This window comes from Talaromyces atroroseus, assembly GCF_001907595.1.
Source record: "Talaromyces atroroseus strain IBT 11181 chromosome Unknown scaffold_2, whole genome shotgun sequence".
NCBI lineage: Eukaryota > Fungi > Ascomycota > Eurotiomycetes > Eurotiales > Trichocomaceae > Talaromyces > Talaromyces atroroseus.
Genome location: NW_017971434.1, coordinates 288607 through 307355, shown reverse-complemented (window position 1 = coordinate 307355; position 18749 = coordinate 288607). Strand labels below are relative to the sequence as shown.

Genomic DNA, 18749 nt, shown 5'->3' with positions numbered 1-18749 from the left:
TTTTAGAATGTCAAATCCACACGATTGTCGTTGCCGTCCAAACGGATGCATGCTGACGACTCCGGGAACACGATGGATAATGGCGTGCAATAAGTTCAAGGCTAACTATCGACTCAATCCTTGGAGGAACGGATAAATGTTGTAATGTGGTTGCAATTGACATACATAACTCACCGCTCCATGGGCTAATATCGACTTCAACATCACGAGTTAGTACATGTATCACATTTGAACCGGCATTTCCGTGAACTCCGCCAAATTATAAATACCTGGACGGCCTATATGCATGGCAATACCCCGTCATTTATTTAGTATGGGAGAATATGAGAACAACATGCAGGCGACATGCAGATGGAATTGTATGAGTATTGTCTGGCGCGCCGATTGCAACACAGCATCCGTAATCTGTCCCCACCACGGCAAATGAGACGGCTTTTATTCCACCGATCCCCGGGGCAGAACATAACTATTTTCGTCGTTGTTTCTTTGTCAAAAGTAACGGAGACCAGGGGCATACGAGTGTTGCAGCTGATAAATATGCAGCGAAATTTCAAATACGACTCAAGCACAGATCAGATTCATGCATGATCAAATCGAGTGGATAGGGAGGACTGTGCGTGCGTGAGAACTGAGGGAACCACAATGTCGGGTAACTCAACAACGGTCACTCAACTTGCAAACGAGGCACATAGAAATAAAGGGCGGAAGAGTGCATGCCCATTCACTCGACCAAGTCAATGGGGCTGTGGGATTAGGAAATTCCGAAATCGGTGTCGCTATGGCTTATAGCTATGGTCGTAGTAGCCTGTCAAGGCAGAAACGGTACGTATAGGGCTATGCATCTAGCACCTAGCTGTCATGCCTATTGAGTCCGATTAGGCGTGTGTTCTTTTCAATCTGCCCCTTCTGTCTATACCGAATTCACGCGACGCGCTCGCTCTGTTAGTAGACGAAAAATGCATAAGATTCCGTGAGATGAGAAGTGCTTCGTCGTTGTTGTCGTTGTTCTGCGGTGGGTGCCTTCCTGCTACGAGTTCTGTTTAAGGTCACATGACGAGTTTGCACAAAAAGACGTGATTCCTCAGGCATTCATCTGGCTATTTCCTCTCCTACTCCTACTGATCAAGCAAGCGTATACTAGAAACGAAACCATACAGTGCCATACCAGATATGGACTCAACCATCAGGTACTAAGCCTCGGATTTAAGCCATACTCCGAACATATATGCCTAATATAGAAATTCTACCCGGAATTGATTACATAATGCCGATGATCCGGGCGTAATCACCGTATTCGGCGCCCGCGAGCTTAATTCCGAAAAACAGCTGCGAACTAGGCTCAAATAAGCTTGGTCTGGCTTTCCCGCGGCCCGAGCGGCGCCCCCCCCCCGGGTTTTTCATTGTATACGATCTTATCATCTTCTTGCCTTGATGGCAGCATGATATGGGGCCCCACGGAGAGACTCATGAGTCATTGTTGCTTCTATATCTGATCTGACTTTATGATCAACGTATGGTATGGCCGGTAGTTCAGATTTTAACGGACACGGCACGGAAGCTGCGCAAAATGGACCACCAAAGGCAATAGGATTTTTCCATCCGGACCTGAAAGGGAAGCGAGGTCGGGCGTACAAACGGTGGATTATCACAGGTAGTGTCGCAATCAAGCAGCTTTTGTCTGTTGACAGTCTGACAAACTTGATAATTAGTTCTGGCACTCGGGGTGTACATACTGTCGGTTCTTCCGATTTACTGGGGTGCATTGTACGACGTCTACGAGAAACTGCCCAACATCACTGTCTGGATAGTGGACTTTGATGCAAAAGTGGCGCCTTATAATACAACAACCACCACACCTGTCGTCGGGCCTTTTATCACGAATTCATTTGAACAACTAAAGCCCGCTCCGGTTGACAACCTAGGATGGACGGTTGTCTCCGCAGCAGACTTCAATTATGACCCGACACTGGTGCGCGAGGCAATCTATGACCAAAAGGCTTATGTGGCTATCATAGTGAATGCCAACGCGACCACCCTTTTGCAGGATGCAGTCAATAATGGGAATTCGTCGTACGATCCAGCCGGCGCTGCCCAGGTGATATACAACACCGCTCGTGACGAGTCAACTACCTCGTCATATATCTTACCTGCTCTGTTAGACACCCTTTTCCCGGTTCTGAGCGATTTTGGAGCGGAATGGGCCTCAATCCTGGGCAAGAACTCGTCGACACAGAACGTGTTTCTGACTCCGCAAGCTGTTAATCCCGGAATAGGTTTTACTATGATCGATTTACGGCCGTTTGTGCCTCCAGCAGCGACCCCGGCGGTTTCTATAGGGCTTATCTACTTGATCATTATTTCTTTCTTTAGTTTCTCGTTCCTCATGCCAATTCATGCCCTTTTCTTTGTAGCCAAAGGCCATGCCCCCGTGAATCAAATACACATTTTGCTCTGGCGTTTGACGTCCAGTATCGCGGCTTATTTCTTACTGTCCTTGTTCTACTCCCTCGTCTCCCTGGCCTTTCAGATCCCATTCTCCAACGAGCCGGCGTCCCACACTTGGGGCGTCCTGAATGCAAATGCGTACGGAAAGGGCTCCTTCGTGGTGTATTGGATGCTTAACTGGGTCGGAATGACGGCATTAGGTCTGCCAAGTGAGAATATGGCCATGATTCTGGGCCTGCCATATGCTGCACTGTGGTTGATCTTTTGGGTTATTTCCAATGTTGCCACTTCGTTTTATTCGATTGATCTGGAATCGGACTTTTATCGCTGGGGATATGCATGGCCATTGAATAGGAGTATGTTCCAACTCGTGTACTTCCTCGATTTGCCCTCTATTTCTCTTCGTTTTATTTTGCTTTGCTGACATATAATATTTACAGTTGTCCAAGGTTCCCGAACCATTTTATTCAATACGAAGTCGTCAATTGGCGAAGATTTCGGCATTCTCTTCGCCTGGTCTGCTATCTCCATATTGTTTTTCCCTTTTGCGAGCTGGATCATGAGGTGGAAGAACATCCGAGCGCAGCGGAAGCAGCAGTGAGAACCATTCATTCTCATTTTCGTACAAACACCAACATACTTATTTCTTTGCCATTACTCTCAAACATTCTTGAGCTTCGGTAGGAGAGGGAAAGAGGTAAAAAGCGAACCATCATACAATCTGTAACATTCTTATAAAATCATAATAAATACAATAAATAAAATGTATATACATATACACAATTTCAAAACATCATATCGTAAATCTCATATCAAATTGATAGACCATTCATTCTCCCCCCATTGTCTATCATGATTCATTAATTTCTTTTGAGAGGTCAACAAGTTTACTCCTCCGGATTCTGACCTAGATCCTCCAATTTGTGACGAGCCGACTCTCTACCTTGATCAGTATTGGTCTGGTTGTGCATTGCTCTGTAATAATTTCAGCTTCAATTTTCCACCTTGGAAAAGTTCCTGTTGGTCGACAGCAGGTGGGGGTAATAAACTTACGCCTTCAATCCTCTCATGACATTATTCTTGTTTCTTTGACCCCCTTTACTACCCTCAACAGTCTCGTCAGGGGGTGCCCTTGATCGTCCACCTTCAGGCATTTGTTGTTCGAATACGGTATCTCCGAACTGGTCCTCGAGCACCTGGCGTGCATGTTGCTTAGCGGATTCTCCAACGCGGGGGTTGTTTAGGGCTCTGATCTTCGGGTTAGCTTTCACATGTCTCGATGGTAGATGCGAGGTGTTAAACCTACGCCTTGTATCCGGCCTCTTGGTGGCCGGGATCAGGGGAAGCGGAGCGAGGCATTTTAGAAATTTCTTTGGGTTGTTTAAGTTTGGTAGATAAGACCTATAGGTAGCGATCTGGATGTTTCGTTTCCGTAAAACGGTATATCACAAGTTCATAAATTCGGGAGAGTGATAGATCGAATGGGAGAAGGACGTGATATAAATCAGCGCCGGTGGAGTCTACATGACATCACTATTCTAGTACAGAATAACTTCATTCTTTCATTGTAAAGATCTGTATCATGCATGCTGTTGGCGATTATGTTTTGCTGTTTGCCGTTATGTCGTTGCTAACGCCACAGAGGCAAGGGGTATGAGATGCGAGGCGTTGTTTCGGAGATGAGTTCCATCCACACCTTGATGTGAATTGATAGTCGGTGAGTGGAGGCAAATAGGACTATATCTATGATGACGTGAACCTTCCTGGCAATGATTGGTATGACTGATATGATTATCGACCAGAATGAAGTCCTTGCAGAGTCCTTGCAGACGTTGAAAGGAGAGTTGACTGATATGGGGATGGTTAGTCCGGGTTATTAGCGGAGAAGTATTCCGAGCGAATTAATTAACAGATAGATATTGCCAAACTTTTCTCAAGGATCGATCACCTAGATAGATGTCATTTGGAACTTGTAATTAGAATAACATGATAGATGCAAGATTAAGTACACGGGAAGTGAAAGAAAGGGGTAGGTATCACTATAGTACAACCGAGGAGAAAACGCCACTATGGATGATCAATTCTTATCCTCCATGCCACTCTCCAAATCGATGATTTAGACACATTGTGACTTTAGGCGAAAGTTCCAATGAAGGCCGAGCAGAAAAGCAATGCCAGCACACCGACACCACCAGTTGATACCTTAGCGATCGGCGCCGCAGCACCAGTAGAAGATGTGCTAGAAGCACTCGATCCAGTGGAAGAGGCGGTGCCGGTGCCCGATGATGTTCCAGTACTCGAGGCACTGGAAACCGCAGCTGTGGCCGTGGCGTTGGAAGCATCGTTGCAGTAGACAGAGTTCCAGTCGAGGCCGTTCTTGTAGAGGCAGTTGACCAGATCGCCAACATTCTGGTCTTGTGCGAGACAGTACTCAGAGCATCCGTTGTTGTACGAGACAACCGAGGCGACACCGCAGCATTGTGTCATGACTTCGGATGCATTGCCGGAGGGATGGATGCCGCAGGCAGCGTCAGTTGTAGGGATTGTCCATACCGGCGTGCAAGAGGACGTGGTCGAGGCGGAGGTCGTGGTTGCGGTGGAAGTGAGAGTGGCAGAGGTAGTGGCAGACATTTTTCCTTTCTGTTCTTTCTTTCCGGCTGTCTTTTCCAATATGGCTAGCGTTTTGAGTGAGGTCAAATGAACGAGTCAAGTTGGCTTGGTTGATGAAGAAGAGACTATCTTCAGAAGCAATGCAGATTCTGCGAGGACCGAAGGTTTGTAAGACACGGCCATCTTATGTAGTACTTTAGCTAGCGAGAGCGTCGTCAGCCCATCAGGCTCATGTCTCAGCTGTTGCAGCCCTGGATCTATATTTAAGCACTCCGGCCAGACGGAAAACACGTGTGGGTCTCAGCTGGAACAGGAATGCGCTGTCAAGACATGCTGTCTTTCTGCTGACTATAATAAGAAATACCAAGCGCCCCTGACCATGCACTACTTATACTTCAGCACTCGGAACTCACATTGAAACAACGTCGATGATGGTTGAACCCACGCAAAAATGATGATCAGCAACTGGCAATGTGATTGGTCGCAGGTGCCCCATTCCGAGATCTCGGCCAATGATCTGCCGTTAAGATCCGGCACTCTCATTGGCTAACAGACTAATACTTCGAAAGTTTGGACACATCAATCGTCAAGACAGACTATTGATTTTTTTGATTATTGATCTATGGACACGCGGTATGTCAATATTAACATGGCTTGAGTCTATTTCTGCAGCGCCTTCTCCACCGCATACAATCCAGTTGTATCCTTCAGGATCCCGTCCGTCCATGAAAGTGGTAACCAAGCCAAAATTCGCGTTATGAATGCATAGTTGCCTCTCCAGATGGTAGAGGGAGGTGTCGGTCTTAGCAGGTCGTGTACGACTTGCCTCGCCCACTCTTCGGCTGGCATGCCCATGCCCTCATATCTCTCGCCGCGCAGGGTTTTTTCAACCTCTTCCTTCGCCGGCTCGTAGATGGAACCCTTGGGTAGAACCACTGGCGTCCCCCCTCTTTGGTTACCGAAGAAATTGGTATTGACATTGCCCGTTTTCAGATCAACGACAGTAATACCGAAGGGCTGTAGCTCGCGTCGCATGGCATCCGAGAAGATGGCCATTGCTGCTTTGGAGGCGTTATATGAAGCCTGAAAGGGGAAATTGAAGACAGATGCAATGGATGTCTGGTTCACAATGGTTCCCTTGGACTTTAGCAGCAGAGGCAAGAAGGCCTGCGCGACAGCGATGTAAGACCAGACATTGAGATCGAAGCACTTCTTAGCCTCGGCAATGGAAACATCTGCCACGGGCATACAGTGTCCGCTCCCGGCGTTATTGACTAGTATATCGAGCTCGGCCAATTTACTGACACACTCCGCGATGGAGGAGTCGGAGAGGGTATCCAGCGTATATGTCTCAATGCCGAGCGCTTCTAATCGCTTCAGTTTGGCTGGGTTGCGCGCCGTTGCAATGACATGAAGTCCAGCTCTGTGGAAGGCGATGGCTAGTGCGGCGCCTAGACCGCCATCAGAGCAACCGGTGATTAAGACTTTGCGTTTCCCAGATGACATGTTTTCCTTTTGCCTAAACGCCGTCAGTGGTGAGTGAGGTAGAGCTACTAGACATGGATCTAGAGTTTCGCTCCATTACACTGTTTAAGGGTATATATATGTATGTATAATTTTCAAAGATTGCAATTTGTGTTGGAGCTATATATATTTATATTGTGGCGATGTCAAGGCGGCACCAAAGGATTAGGGCTAAGGTTCCACCGACATCAAGGTTTTCCAAGCTTTCTACTAACGGGTTTAGGGCAAATAATATTTTCAACTAAGCGTTGGCGTGGGCCAGTGAAGAAGATATATTAAGGCCTTTACTGAATTCAGATAGTCTTTAATTTTATAAATTGCGTCTTCAGAGTCTAGACTACCGAGGGATTCCGCGCCGTGTGTATGTGTGCAATAAAACTAGGCCCTTAGTATAGGCTTTGCGTATGGCCAACTCATCGCTTGATAATCATTACGGCCTAGAAAGTTCATTGTCCTGTGCGGAGGGAATGATTGATTGGCTGGAAATGGCGGACGAATGAATGGCTTGCCCGGTGAGATTTAAGTGACTTGAATAGCCATATCTTCAAAGCATTGTATGGACTATGAAGGCTAACTTTAACATCACCGGTAGGCTGAGGCCAATTCCCTGTTCGCCAGCGTGGCATCTCCAACCAGAACATCCACTCAACTACTCCAACTAAACATAAGCCAAGAATTCCTAGTTTCCTTGCTCTCAGGGCTGCTGTAACTACTAACTGCCTAGGTACAGCACTTTGAGCGTACTGCTACGCCCGAAAGTATATATGTACTCAACAGAGATTCATTTATTAGGCGTTGATACACGGAGTTTGAGATAACCTTGGAACCATCCAGGGGAACTATGACGGAATTATTATCAGCCACGGCGAACCGCCATACCAACGTCGACTCATGGTAAATCAACCTATTCTCATAGTACAGACATCAAAAAATAAGATCAAAGCAAGCACCAAGTGACTAATGCAATGACAACAACAGAGACTAAGAAGATCGGCGTCTTCCCGGCATCCGGAAAGTTTGGTGGGTGTACCATCAAGCATCTGCTGCCACTCGTCCCAGCGGCGAACTTGATTTTGATCTCGAGAAAGCCCGAAAAACTTGCCGAGCACAGCCGTCTAGGAGCCGTGATCCGCTACGCTGATTACGAAGATGACACGTCTTTCCAGCGGGCGTTCGATGGCGTGGGCATTCTATTTCTGATGTCGTATCCGTCGTGTGAGCACGAGTATCGATCACGGGTACGTGATGAACATGCATCTATTTTTATGGAAACTCTTCCCAGGCGGAGCATGTCTATAGCAGCTGTTCACTGTTGACTGTTCTAGGCACACCAAAAAGCCATTGATGCCGCCCGTCACAGCGGCGTCAAGCATATATTCTACTCCTCGTTAGCTTTCGCGGGAAACCTCACTAAGACGACAGCGGCGTTCATCATGCGTGCAAATCTCGACACAGAAGCATACCTCGACGAACAAGGTCGCACGCACGGACCTGATTTCACCTATACTATTCTCCGCCAGGGTCTCTATCACGAGTCCTTCCCTCTTTACCTCTCGTTCTTTGACCTGCATAAAACCAGAGACACGGAAAACACCGTAATTAAGATTCCACATGATGGCTTCGCTCCTGGTGTGGCGTGGGCAAAGCGCGAGGAGCTGGCGGAGGCTACAGCTAAAATAATAGGTCTATACGCGCGCAATCCGCTGGGGTTTCCGTTTACTAATAGTACTGTTCTTTTCTCGGGGCCTCGGGTGCTAACTCTTAGAGACGTGATTGATGTCTTGGTAAAGATTACTGGGAGAGATGAGAAGATCAACATCAAAGAGGTCTCTATTGACGAGTACGCGAGTCAACCGCACATTGGTCCGTTGATGACTTACCATGGTGTCGATCTGAGCCGGGAGTGGGCGACAGCCTGGCAGGCGATAAGAAATGGGGAATGTGCAGTCGTGACGCCTGTGTTGAAGGAGATTTTGGGAAGAGAACCGCAAGACTTTGAGACGACGATGAGGAATGAATTTGGCGGTAGGAACTAGGCTGGTGATTCTAGTAGATTAGCAATTACACCTAAAACACAAAAAGCTCATGCATCCAACATGATCAATCTCCATTTCCATGCGTCCTAAATTTGCTTGCTCAAATACAATGCATTTATTTTAACGTTCACAATGGTCATGAAAATATCAAAGGTAAAAGAGAAAGATATCTCTATTTTCTGATCAGGTGCTTATTTACAGCCGTTAACGGACCCTGGCCAAGCAAGACACGTTCGCAGTTCTCCATGGCTAATCGTTCAAACCCAAGCACAGTATCCATAGCACCGCCGGCAGTGTGGCAAGTCAAGGCTACATTACGCATTTGAGCCATTTTAGGATGAACATGGGGTTCATTATACTGGACGTCGAGACCGACAGCATGCAATTGGCCCGATTCCAGAGCAGCAATAACGGCCTCTTCATCAACCAACTTACCGCGGGCGATGTTCACAAAACGCGATCCCTTGCGGAAATGGGAGAGCAAATTGGCATCAATAATCTCCTTGCCACCAAAAGGCATAGCTAGCACGACACAGTCTACTTGGGCGACCAGATCCTCATTCGTGAAACAGTAAGTAGCCTCGATGGCCCTTTCCTGCTCAGGGCTCTTGCGATAGGGGTCATGGTAGAAGATCTTCATGCCAAAGGCACGGTACGCCTTTTGGGCGATTGTGTATCCGATGTTACCCAGACCAATTAAGCCTAGAGGCCGACCATTCGGGTTCCAGGCTGTGAGCTGCGTTCCCTTGTGGGCTTCTTGCCATTGCGCAGCATCACCGGAATGGGCCGCAGTCAGGGACCACTTGAGATTGCGAAATACGTTGAGGATATGGTAGATGGCTGTATCAGCGACAGCTTCAGATGATGCTGCTGCACCGTTGCAGTAGAGGATACCTGCGAGCGAGATATAAGCGTTCTCTCCGCTATAATGTACTGCATATAGACGCATAACTACAAAACGATAGCACTATTCAGAAGGAGAACACTAAACGCACCATGTTCAGCCAAAACATCAACATCCGCCCAGTCATATCCAGCACCAGCACTGGCAAACACCTTGACCGACTGCGGCAGCAACGGAACCAACTCCCGATCCCAGCGGCCCATTTCACCTCCGGAATTCCAATACGGACGGCATATGGCATCAAAGTCGCCCCATTTCTTCTCTTTGAGGGCTTTTGTGAAAGCATCCCGTTGCCTCTCTTCAACTGAGGGCTGGATGATGGTGAACTGAGAGGCGAGACGGTTGTAGGTGTCGATATTATATTGGATCGAGTCCCCGATGTGGAGAATGATCAGCTTGGGCTTTGGGGCAGACATTTCTTTTGCTGTGCTGCTTGTACCCCTTTTCATGTGCGTATCGATACACTCATTGCTGTGCAAGCCTCTTGTCTGTCTCGCTGTCTCGCTCTTTTCGTTTTCGACACCGTAGGAGGATTCTCCAAGCACTCTTCATATCGGTTGCTTGTTGACCCGAACAGGCAATGCATTTCTTCTTCCCCTCTCCTCGGCGTCAACCCCGGCATTACCATCGGCTCAGCTCCGAGCAGCAGCAAGAACTATGATTGGAAGAACGGCTTTCTCGCCGTCCACCCCGCATATTTTACCCCGTATTGTTCCACACCCCCATACACACTAGTCCTCGTTGGCCGTAGCCTGGGCTCCTTCTCACGGGGTAACCCCGTAGTCTCTGCTTATTGATGCTTAGTCCAGCCTGGGACGACATCATACCCCAGACAGGAAGATCCTCCACACCGGCATTGATGGAGTACCCTTTTCAACCAGACCCTTCCCCAGACTTGAAGCGCATTCCGTCTGACAGACTTTTCCTTCTCACTGGACAGGTTTCTAGAAGTTGAGGCAAATGCCGAGTGAGTAAATGAAATGGATAAATCGGACGTGCAGCATGTGGAAGGCATCGAGCCGGATATCTGTCACCGTATGTATCTTGCTATATCATATGAAGTATGTGTATGGCAATGTAGTGCTAATACCTATCAAAAAACAGCGGAGGCGTCATGGGCCAAATATATACCAGGGGGATACTCGCCATCGCGATGCATCAAAGTGCGCGGTAGCTCAATGATCAATTCCATCTTGGTTCTGGCCGGCATCTCAATCATGTTCTTCGGATACGACTCCTCGTGCATGAGCCAGGTCGATACAAACGATGATTATCTGCGTTTGATGGGGACCGATTCCGGGTCAGCTCGTGATTCGGCGGCTGTGGGAGGATTGGTGAGTTTGTGGTTTGGAGGATTTGGTATTGGTAAGCATCTCTACGTATGAGATAGGTTCATATTATATGATCAAAGCTGACTTTTTATAGGCGCATTGTTAGTCGGGGCTCTGGCTGACAGAGTCGGCCGTCTGAAGTCTCTTCAAATCGGTGCCATATGGGCTATCTTGGGCTGCGCGCTGATGACGTCTGCACAAAATTTCACTTGGATGGCATTCGCCCGTGTTATTTCGGGCATTGGATGTGGACATTTAAATACTATAGTCCCTATCTGGACTTCAGAACTGGCTGATTCCAAGGCTCGTGGCGCCTTTGTCGCGGTCGAGTTTACGCTGGCCCTTACTGGTGGCACGATGTGAGTCCTTTTTGTGCTCTTATATAATTGAAAGCAAAGAAGGATATATATTAACGTCCAGAATGTAGTGTCTACTGGACAGAATATGCGTGTATAAAGACACAAAGTCTTCCATTTGCCTGGCGTTTTCCACTCGGCTTTCAGGTAGTATTCCTACTCTTCATCCTTTTCGCAACCCCATTCTACCCGGAGTCTCCGCGTCACTTGATTCGAACGGGTCGAGTGGAAGAAGCTCGAGAAATTCTGCTCCGTGCCCGTATTGACCCTGTCGAGAGCGAAATCGAACGCGAAATCACCGAAATTGTCGCTGCCATCCGTCTCGAGGCCCGCAAGCCAAGTCCATCATTCTGGAAACTCATGACCACCTCAGACGAACTACATACTCGCCGTCGTATCTTCCTAGGCGCTGGTGTGCAGATAATGCAAAAGTTCACAGGCATCGACTTCATTTCTACATACGCGCCTGAAATGTTTGCACTTGCTGGGTATACTGGAAACAAGCCTGCGATATTGGCAGGCTGCAATTTCTTCGGATACACAGCCAGTCTTGCAGTTTCCATCTATCTTGCCGACAGAGTCGGCCGAAGACGTCTAATGCTCATCGGATCGTCGTCGATGTTTGTGGTTCTGATTGTCGGCGGGGTTCTGTCTCATGAAGTCATTTCTCTTGCCGACTCTAATCCTTCAGTAGCCTCTGGCTGCGGTGCCGGTGTAACTACGGTGTTGTATCTCTATACATTTATTTATGGAAGTACATGGCTAACCACGTGGTAAGTTCTGTTATCCTTGAAAAGTGCAAAGTCGACGTATACTGACCTTTTTGTGTTCGTATAGCTGGGTATATCCCACCGAGATCTTCCCTTTGGCGACTCGTGCGAAAGGAACTGCGCTGGCAACAGTTGCTTTCTCGCTCGCCGGCGGCATTATAAACGAGATTGTACCCTACTTAATTGACGCCGTGTCGTTCTGGGTCTTTATCCTTTTTGCATTGCTGAATCTAGTCATGCTAGTTCCTATCTATCTTTTCTATATCGGTGTGTTCCCTTTTTTTCTACTTAAAATGGGTCTCATGTTCACCATGCTAACTATTTGATCCATAGAAACCGCTGGTCGGCATCTCGAAGACTTGGATTATCTCTTCGCTAACGATAGCCCGTTTGTATGGAACGCGGAGCGCGATTTTGCCGCCATCAAGAGTGCAGAAGCGGCTGCTGACAGCAAAGCTGCTGTTGTGATTTCTGACGAGGCCGAAAAATCGGGATAGCTCATAGTCAACAATTAGACGTATACCTCTCGTCTGCCTAGGTACCCAAGTGGTTGAGAGCCTTGGGTACATATGCTATTGAAACTTTGGTGATAGATCCTTGTAGACATTTGATAAGACCAAGACTGTATGTTCAAATGATACGTGTAGATTGTTATATAGGCTTAGCTAGAAGGTTCTGCGGTTTGCGATATCAAGATCGCTATATTAGGGCTTTTTATCCTGTCTTGACAAAGCACCTAGGTGACAGATAAACCTTGTAATAAAATGTAGTACTTTCGGTATTTGAGTATGAAAACTTGAAAGCTTTTACGATCTATGTTTACATCCATGGATGTTCGTCTTCGCCGGCTTAAATGAAGCTTGTAGTAACCAGTTTTAGCCGGCAGAGACAGCCTCCCAGTTCCCCATGGGGTAAGCAAGCATTCGACTAGAAAAAAGGCACTGTGACACCGAGCAGATGGATTCTGTAACCAATTAAGGAGCGCAACTAATTATCCAGAGTTCATACCTGCAATTCGCCAAGTCTCTATTCAGCCTAAAAGATGACTTAATCCTTAATAGATCCTTTCATCAGCCGCATGCACAGACACGGAAAACTGCTAGAAGCCGTATGGTTATACGAGATGATGGGCTCAGGCCTTGCACGTTACATGTGCGTACCCCGGATTACACGTCAATTTACCCAGAATGTTCATAATTCATAGATATATGGGGGTTGCTCGTTCCATGCGTAGGATCGAAGCTGAATGAGGGAAAAGTCATTGTACTGACCGTGAGCTTCTTGCTTTTCTTCCTGCACTTTGCTGTACCACATCTCTCCCCACGTAATCCGACTTGGTGGCCCAAAGCTCACCTATAATGCCGCTTGCCATAACTTCAAAGTCCGATGATGTGGCTCTCAGCCGGCGTATGGCGCTTGCAGGCTCTTCTGGGCCGCTGGCTGCTTTTCAAAACTTGCGCGTCGTCGGTATTGCCCTATTCGCTTGCCTCGGCGGATTGTTGTACGGCTACAATCAAGGTGTTTTCAGCGGTATGTCTGCCGTATAGCTAGCTAAGTATCTTTGGCTTGAGATTAGATGGACTAACGACTGACTGTCTTCTGGAATTTCAAAAGGCGTATTAACCATGACCTCATTCGACAACCACATGGGTGTCTACACATCCAACACAACCAAAAAGGGTTGGCTGACTTCTATTCTGGAGCTGGGCGCTTGGTTCGGAACTCTCTACTCGGGATTTTTAGCCGAGGTGCTCAGTCGGAAGTACGCCATTTTGATTAACACGGCCATCTTTGTGTTGGGTGTCATTATCCAGTGTACGGCCGTCACTTCATCCGGTGCAAGTTCCATTCTTGCGGGTCGTTTTATTACTGGTATGGGGGTTGGGTCGTTGTCGTAAGCACCCACTTGTCTTTCATTCATAGGAAGATTCTTCCGGTGGATTATTTGGTAGCTAACAGATGATGGTACTGTTGTACTGTAGGATGATTGTGCCGATGTGTAAGGGATTAACCATTATAATATGGCATGAAATCGTCTTACTAATGAATGATAGACAACGCCGAATGCGCACCTCCTGAAATACGTGGTCTACTTGTCAGTTTGCAACAATTCTCCATCGAGTTTGGCATAGTCATTTCCTTCTGGATTGATTATGGAACCAACTTCATCGGTGGTACTGGGCAGGGCCAAAGCGATGCGGCCTGGCTGGTGCCACTGTGTCTGCAACTTTTTCCCGCCGTCATTCTCTTTGTTGGCATGATATTCATGCCCTTCTCACCCCGGTGGCTTGTTCACCATGGTCGTGAAGACGAGGCCCGCCGCGTTATTGCAATGCTGCGCGGTGGCGGCGCCTCAATTAACGATGAGGCGGTCGAGCTCGAATTTCTCGAAATCAAAGCCCAGTCCATGTTTGAAAAGCGGTCGACAGCGGAAAGCTTTCCACATTTGGCAGAGCAAACTCCCTGGAATACCTTCAAGTTGCAGTTTGTTGCTATCAGTTCCCTCTTCAGGACTAAGCCCATGTTCCGTCGGGTCATCGTCGCCACGGTGACTATGTTCTTTCAGCAGTGGACTGGAATAAATGCAGTTTTGTATTATGCCCCGAGTATTTTTGCTGCGTTGGGCTTGTCTAGTAATACCACCTCCTTGTTAGCTACTGGTGTCGTTGGTATTGGTATGTATCCTCGTGCTTCGTATAGTAACTTGATATCAGGGAGATCTTTTTGACCATCATGCTGCAGTTATGTTCATAACCACCATTCCGATGATGGTTTACGTCGACAGAATCGGACGCAAGCCGGTTCTGATTGCAGGGGCCATTGCCATGGGTATCAACCATCTGATAATAGCCATTATCTTTGCGAGAGAGCAAAACCAATGGCCCACACACAAGGCAGCCGGCTGGGCTGCCATTGTTATGGTGTGGCTATTCGCTGGAAACTTTGGCTGGTCTTGGGGCCCATGCGCGTGGATTATAGTCGCTGAAGTATGGCCTCTAAGCGCGCGACCATACGGCATTGCTTTAGGTGCGAGCTCAAACTGGATGAATAACTTCATCGTCGGACAGGTAACCCCCGATATGATCTCGGACATGACGTATGGCACCTTTATCTTTTTCGGATTGATGACTTTGCTGGGGGCCGGTTTTGTGTGGCTCTATGTGCCTGAAACGAAGCAGTTGACTCTTGAAGAAATGGATGTTATCTTTGGTAGCCAAGGGGTCGCTGTTGCGGATAAGGAGAGGATGGAACAGATCTACCGCGAACTGGGACTGATGAATGATGTGCACGGCATAGAAGTGAAGGAGAGTGAGATCAAGGCAGAGTAGTCACCACTCTCCATATTCATGTCGCTTTTCTTGTTGTGTTTGTTTCATGCTTGTTTTTCAAATGATGTTAGCTCTGGTAACAGATGAGACGGCAGTCCTTCATTGCCGAGCTAGTTATGCTGAAGCGAGCTGTGTTATTTCATTGTATTCACTCGATAGTCTGTCTTCCTGTAAGGCCGAAGGCAATGAGTATTATGTTTGTGTGAGAGTATAATACATAACATATACGCCTATACATCTTAAATCTATATGCAATAGTACTCTTGAGTCAATATAACATGTTCTCACCCTGCTACTCCTTGGACTGTTACCTAGATCAACCAGAGCAGTACTTACATACCGAGCTGGTGGCGGCCAGATCCCATCCGGTTCACACTGGTTATCCCCTGGTGCAGCACCATCAGCTCCGACGTATGCCGATACGGGCTTCGTTTTGCCTCGCCTAAGATATCGCGCTGGACCAGCCAGCCGGGTGAACAGCGTCGGTGCGATATGCTTGATGTCCACTAGGGAGAGTGGCGGTAGCTCCATCATATATGTACTAGGAACCTTACATGAAGTACAAAGACACAAATAATAGATAAATGAATAAGCAAGCATGCTGATGATGGAGAACAGAGATAACTAGTTTAGTGTCAGTCTATGGAGAATTTAGTCAGAATACGGGGGGTTGACACATAGCTGCGGTGAGATTCAGTGTGCGATATTAGGGTTAGGTTATGCCCGGCAAAGGAAATCGCCGTCTAACGCAGAACGTCAATTGTTGCTATGATCGTTTTTATTCTAAAAACTTACTATTTCTTAGTTCCATTTGATTTCGTACATTGGAAAGCACCGATGACAACATAGCCAACTCTGTCATGGCGACGTCAGAGGCAATATTTGTTTCTTTTGACCAATTTTTCGCATGTTTAGCAGATGGTCTCTGCAAAATAACATCAAAGCACTCGAACAGGAAACAGCGAGACGCAGAGAAAAGATGCCCGACAAGAAGATCTTAATCGTCGTCAGCGATGCTGATTCCATCGTCGTCACAAAATCTTCCGGCAGCAGTACCAGTACGAACCAACAGGTCCAACAGCCAACCGGCTTCTTCCTCATGGAGCTCGCAAAACCATTAAGCCAAATTCTCGAGGCCGGTTATGAAGTGACATTTGCGTCTCCCAATGGACAAAGGCCCGTTCCAGATCCCAACAGTGAGAGTCTAATGGCATTTGCGGGAAATTTCTACGAACGCCAGCGCGAGAAAGATTTAATTCAACGCATGAAGCGGGAAAATGGGTTTAACTCTCCGCGACAATTCAAGTCATTCAGTAATTATGAGCTCGATTCTTTCGCCGGTATATTCATTCCGGGAGGGCATGCCCCTCTACGAGATTTGTCAAACGATCCAGAGCTAGGTCGCATATTGAAGCATTTTCATTCAAAGGGCAAGCCTACTGCGGCCATATGCCATGGTCTGATTGCGTTTTTAAGTACAAGATGTGCGTGGGAAGTGGGGGGCGAGTTTGCTTATAAGGGTTACAAGCTTACGAGTTTCAGCGATGCGGAGGAAAAAGCGGTGGAAACCATGCTGGGAGGAGAAATAAATCCAAAGCTTGAGTCGGCGTTGGCACATGCTGGTGCGGTGATGGTCGAGGGTGCCAGGGAGAAAGTGGGATATATTACAGTTGACAAGGAGGTAGTGAGTGGAGGGAATCCGTTGGCGGCTCAGGATTTGGGTCGCCAGTTTGTGGGTATGTTGGCTGGAGCTGCTTGAATTGTTAGTTTGTCTATACCTTTAATACGTATAAATATCATTTTTACATTCAGCTAGGTATCTTATATTAAGTAGGTACAAGCATATTCGCGATTTTGAAGCTCGTTTTAATCGCATTATCAGTTCCCAATCATTTGTTCAATCAATTCAATTAGGGTATCTGTCCTCAAATAACATTTCTTCGTCTGTAATTCCGCCCCCTTAAGTCCTTGGTGTTAATTCAGGTCCTAAAATTGGTTCAATTGTCCAGTTCCTCTATCACTCTCAGCACCCAGTGTCCCACGCTGGTTTACAGGGTCATATGCAGACTCAGCCGCATTTTGATATGGGGATGGGTCCGCTGTGTGGCCTGTTGGCGATGAAAATACTGACCCCTTTTGAGGCGCCCCAGTTGTTGTACCTGTATAGTCAGGGCTCACAGCAGTAGCCTCAGAGATGTTTCTCTGATGTCCATGCACACGACCTGTTCCATCAACAGTTCCAGTTCCAATAGCACCCCCAACAGGATCACCCCCGCCAAGAGATGGAGAAACCTCTTTCTCGGGGACTTCGACACTATCGGCGTCTTGACCAGGGTTACAGGTTTCATAGCGCATTCTGTTCAGGAAGTAATAAAAGCCGGATGCCAGACCAGAACCAAGAAGTGGGCCGAGGAAGTAAATCCAGAAATAGTGCGGAAAGCTGTGGTTGACAATGGCTGGTCCAAGTGAGCGGGCAAAGTTTAGTGAACCGCCGGTGTAGTAAATACCTTGTAAGTATGATATTAGTACGACAAATCAATTGGCGACAAAATCTCATAATGACATACCGCAGAGTTCGGTCAGGAAGAACGTCAATCCAATTCCCACCGGGGCCAGATAAGTGGACTTATGCTTGACAACTGCAAGCATGATAATGACAAACACAAGCTGTGCAGTAAGGAACATCTCAATGAAGAGACCCTGCGCGGTGTTTGCGCCTCCACCAAGCGTGGTTGCAACATTAAGAGGACCAGGAAACAGGGCAGATACCACAGCCGCAGCGCATATCCCTGCAATGATTTGAGCGATTACAATTAAGACGCTGCGTATTACAGGGAGACCTCCAACGAGAAATAGCGCCATAGTGACCTGCCATTCACTATTAGTATATCTCGCAAGAAAAAAGCCTCTAGCAGTCAGCAGAAAACCTACCGAGGGATTGAAGAGGCCTCCTGTAACTCGATAGAAAGCCCAGACATTCACGGTTAAGGAGAACCCAAATGCCAGCGCTGCATACAACAGTGCGGACGGATTCGGGTCCGAGCCAGGTGGTGGCATGGGGGTATTGGAGATCTGAGTGCCGGCAAAAGACCAGAAGAGGAAGAGAAAAGTGCCAACAAACTCTCCGATTACGGCAATCAGATTATTGCGACCAGTATCCGCCAGGTTCAGCATGGGTAGCTGCACAGAACGGCGATTTGCCGAGATGCGTGATAGGCCCTCATCTGTTTGAACAGATCTCCGTGATGGCACGCTGAGAATCCCCATTTTCCTTGTCTTCTTTTATTTGCTGAGTAGATAAATATTTGTTTTATTTCAGGCTTGATTTCAAACCCTTCAATTGACTCCGAACTTTTCGAGAGACGAGAAAGCTCGGGTGCAGAATAACCCAAAAACCCCCAGGATGGGATGTGGATTCTTATACTTTTGTTTAATTCATTAGAT

At 47.4% G+C, this 18749-nt stretch overlaps 10 protein-coding genes across 10 annotated transcripts; 5 read left to right on the top strand and 5 right to left on the bottom strand.

Annotated features, from left to right (window-relative positions):
- Window positions 1–1518: 1518 nt before the first annotated feature.
- Window positions 1519–3046, top strand: UA08_02240 (hypothetical protein; the record flags this gene model as incomplete). Its single annotated transcript, XM_020264261.1, has 3 exons — window positions 1519–1651; window positions 1710–2801; window positions 2886–3046. The coding sequence occupies 3 exons, from the start codon at window positions 1519–1521 to the stop codon at window positions 3044–3046; spliced, it is 1386 nt and encodes a 461-aa protein (XP_020122075.1).
- Window positions 3047–3332: 286 nt separating this feature from the next.
- On the bottom strand, window positions 3333–3804 carry UA08_02239 (hypothetical protein; the record flags this gene model as incomplete). The annotated part of the gene is made up of 3 exons (XM_020264259.1): window positions 3333–3420; window positions 3499–3693; window positions 3752–3804. 3 exons carry the CDS (start codon window positions 3802–3804, stop codon window positions 3333–3335), a joined length of 336 nt encoding a protein of 111 aa, XP_020122074.1.
- A 774-nt stretch (window positions 3805–4578) lies between these two features.
- UA08_02238 (hypothetical protein) lies at window positions 4579–5076 on the bottom strand (the record flags this gene model as incomplete). Its single annotated transcript, XM_020264258.1, has 1 exon — window positions 4579–5076. One exon carries the CDS (start codon window positions 5074–5076, stop codon window positions 4579–4581), a length of 498 nt encoding a protein of 165 aa, XP_020122350.1.
- Window positions 5077–5715: 639 nt separating this feature from the next.
- On the bottom strand, window positions 5716–6561 carry UA08_02237 (hypothetical protein; the record flags this gene model as incomplete). Its single annotated transcript, XM_020264257.1, has 1 exon — window positions 5716–6561. One exon carries the CDS (start codon window positions 6559–6561, stop codon window positions 5716–5718), a length of 846 nt encoding a protein of 281 aa, XP_020122348.1.
- Window positions 6562–7544: 983 nt separating this feature from the next.
- Window positions 7545–8615, top strand: UA08_02236 (hypothetical protein; the record flags this gene model as incomplete). The annotated part of the gene is made up of 2 exons (XM_020264256.1): window positions 7545–7817; window positions 7905–8615. 2 exons carry the CDS (start codon window positions 7545–7547, stop codon window positions 8613–8615), a joined length of 984 nt encoding a protein of 327 aa, XP_020122071.1.
- A 172-nt stretch (window positions 8616–8787) lies between these two features.
- Window positions 8788–9935, bottom strand: UA08_02235 (hypothetical protein; the record flags this gene model as incomplete). The annotated part of the gene is made up of 2 exons (XM_020264255.1): window positions 8788–9566; window positions 9611–9935. The coding sequence occupies 2 exons, from the start codon at window positions 9933–9935 to the stop codon at window positions 8788–8790; spliced, it is 1104 nt and encodes a 367-aa protein (XP_020122070.1).
- Window positions 9936–10499: 564 nt separating this feature from the next.
- Window positions 10500–12473, top strand: UA08_02234 (hypothetical protein; the record flags this gene model as incomplete). Its single annotated transcript, XM_020264254.1, has 6 exons — window positions 10500–10554; window positions 10624–10884; window positions 10945–11209; window positions 11278–11979; window positions 12044–12243; window positions 12310–12473. The coding sequence occupies 6 exons, from the start codon at window positions 10500–10502 to the stop codon at window positions 12471–12473; spliced, it is 1647 nt and encodes a 548-aa protein (XP_020122069.1).
- An 861-nt stretch (window positions 12474–13334) lies between these two features.
- UA08_02233 (hypothetical protein) lies at window positions 13335–15305 on the top strand (the record flags this gene model as incomplete). Its single annotated transcript, XM_020264253.1, has 5 exons — window positions 13335–13506; window positions 13591–13870; window positions 13959–13975; window positions 14031–14651; window positions 14719–15305. 5 exons carry the CDS (start codon window positions 13335–13337, stop codon window positions 15303–15305), a joined length of 1677 nt encoding a protein of 558 aa, XP_020122068.1.
- A 979-nt stretch (window positions 15306–16284) lies between these two features.
- On the top strand, window positions 16285–17064 carry UA08_02232 (hypothetical protein; the record flags this gene model as incomplete). Its single annotated transcript, XM_020264252.1, has 1 exon — window positions 16285–17064. The coding sequence occupies one exon, from the start codon at window positions 16285–16287 to the stop codon at window positions 17062–17064; it is 780 nt and encodes a 259-aa protein (XP_020122342.1).
- Window positions 17065–17291: 227 nt separating this feature from the next.
- On the bottom strand, window positions 17292–18572 carry UA08_02231 (hypothetical protein; the record flags this gene model as incomplete). Its single annotated transcript, XM_020264251.1, has 3 exons — window positions 17292–17812; window positions 17873–18173; window positions 18237–18572. The coding sequence occupies 3 exons, from the start codon at window positions 18570–18572 to the stop codon at window positions 17292–17294; spliced, it is 1158 nt and encodes a 385-aa protein (XP_020122066.1).
- Window positions 18573–18749: the final 177 nt, after the last annotated feature.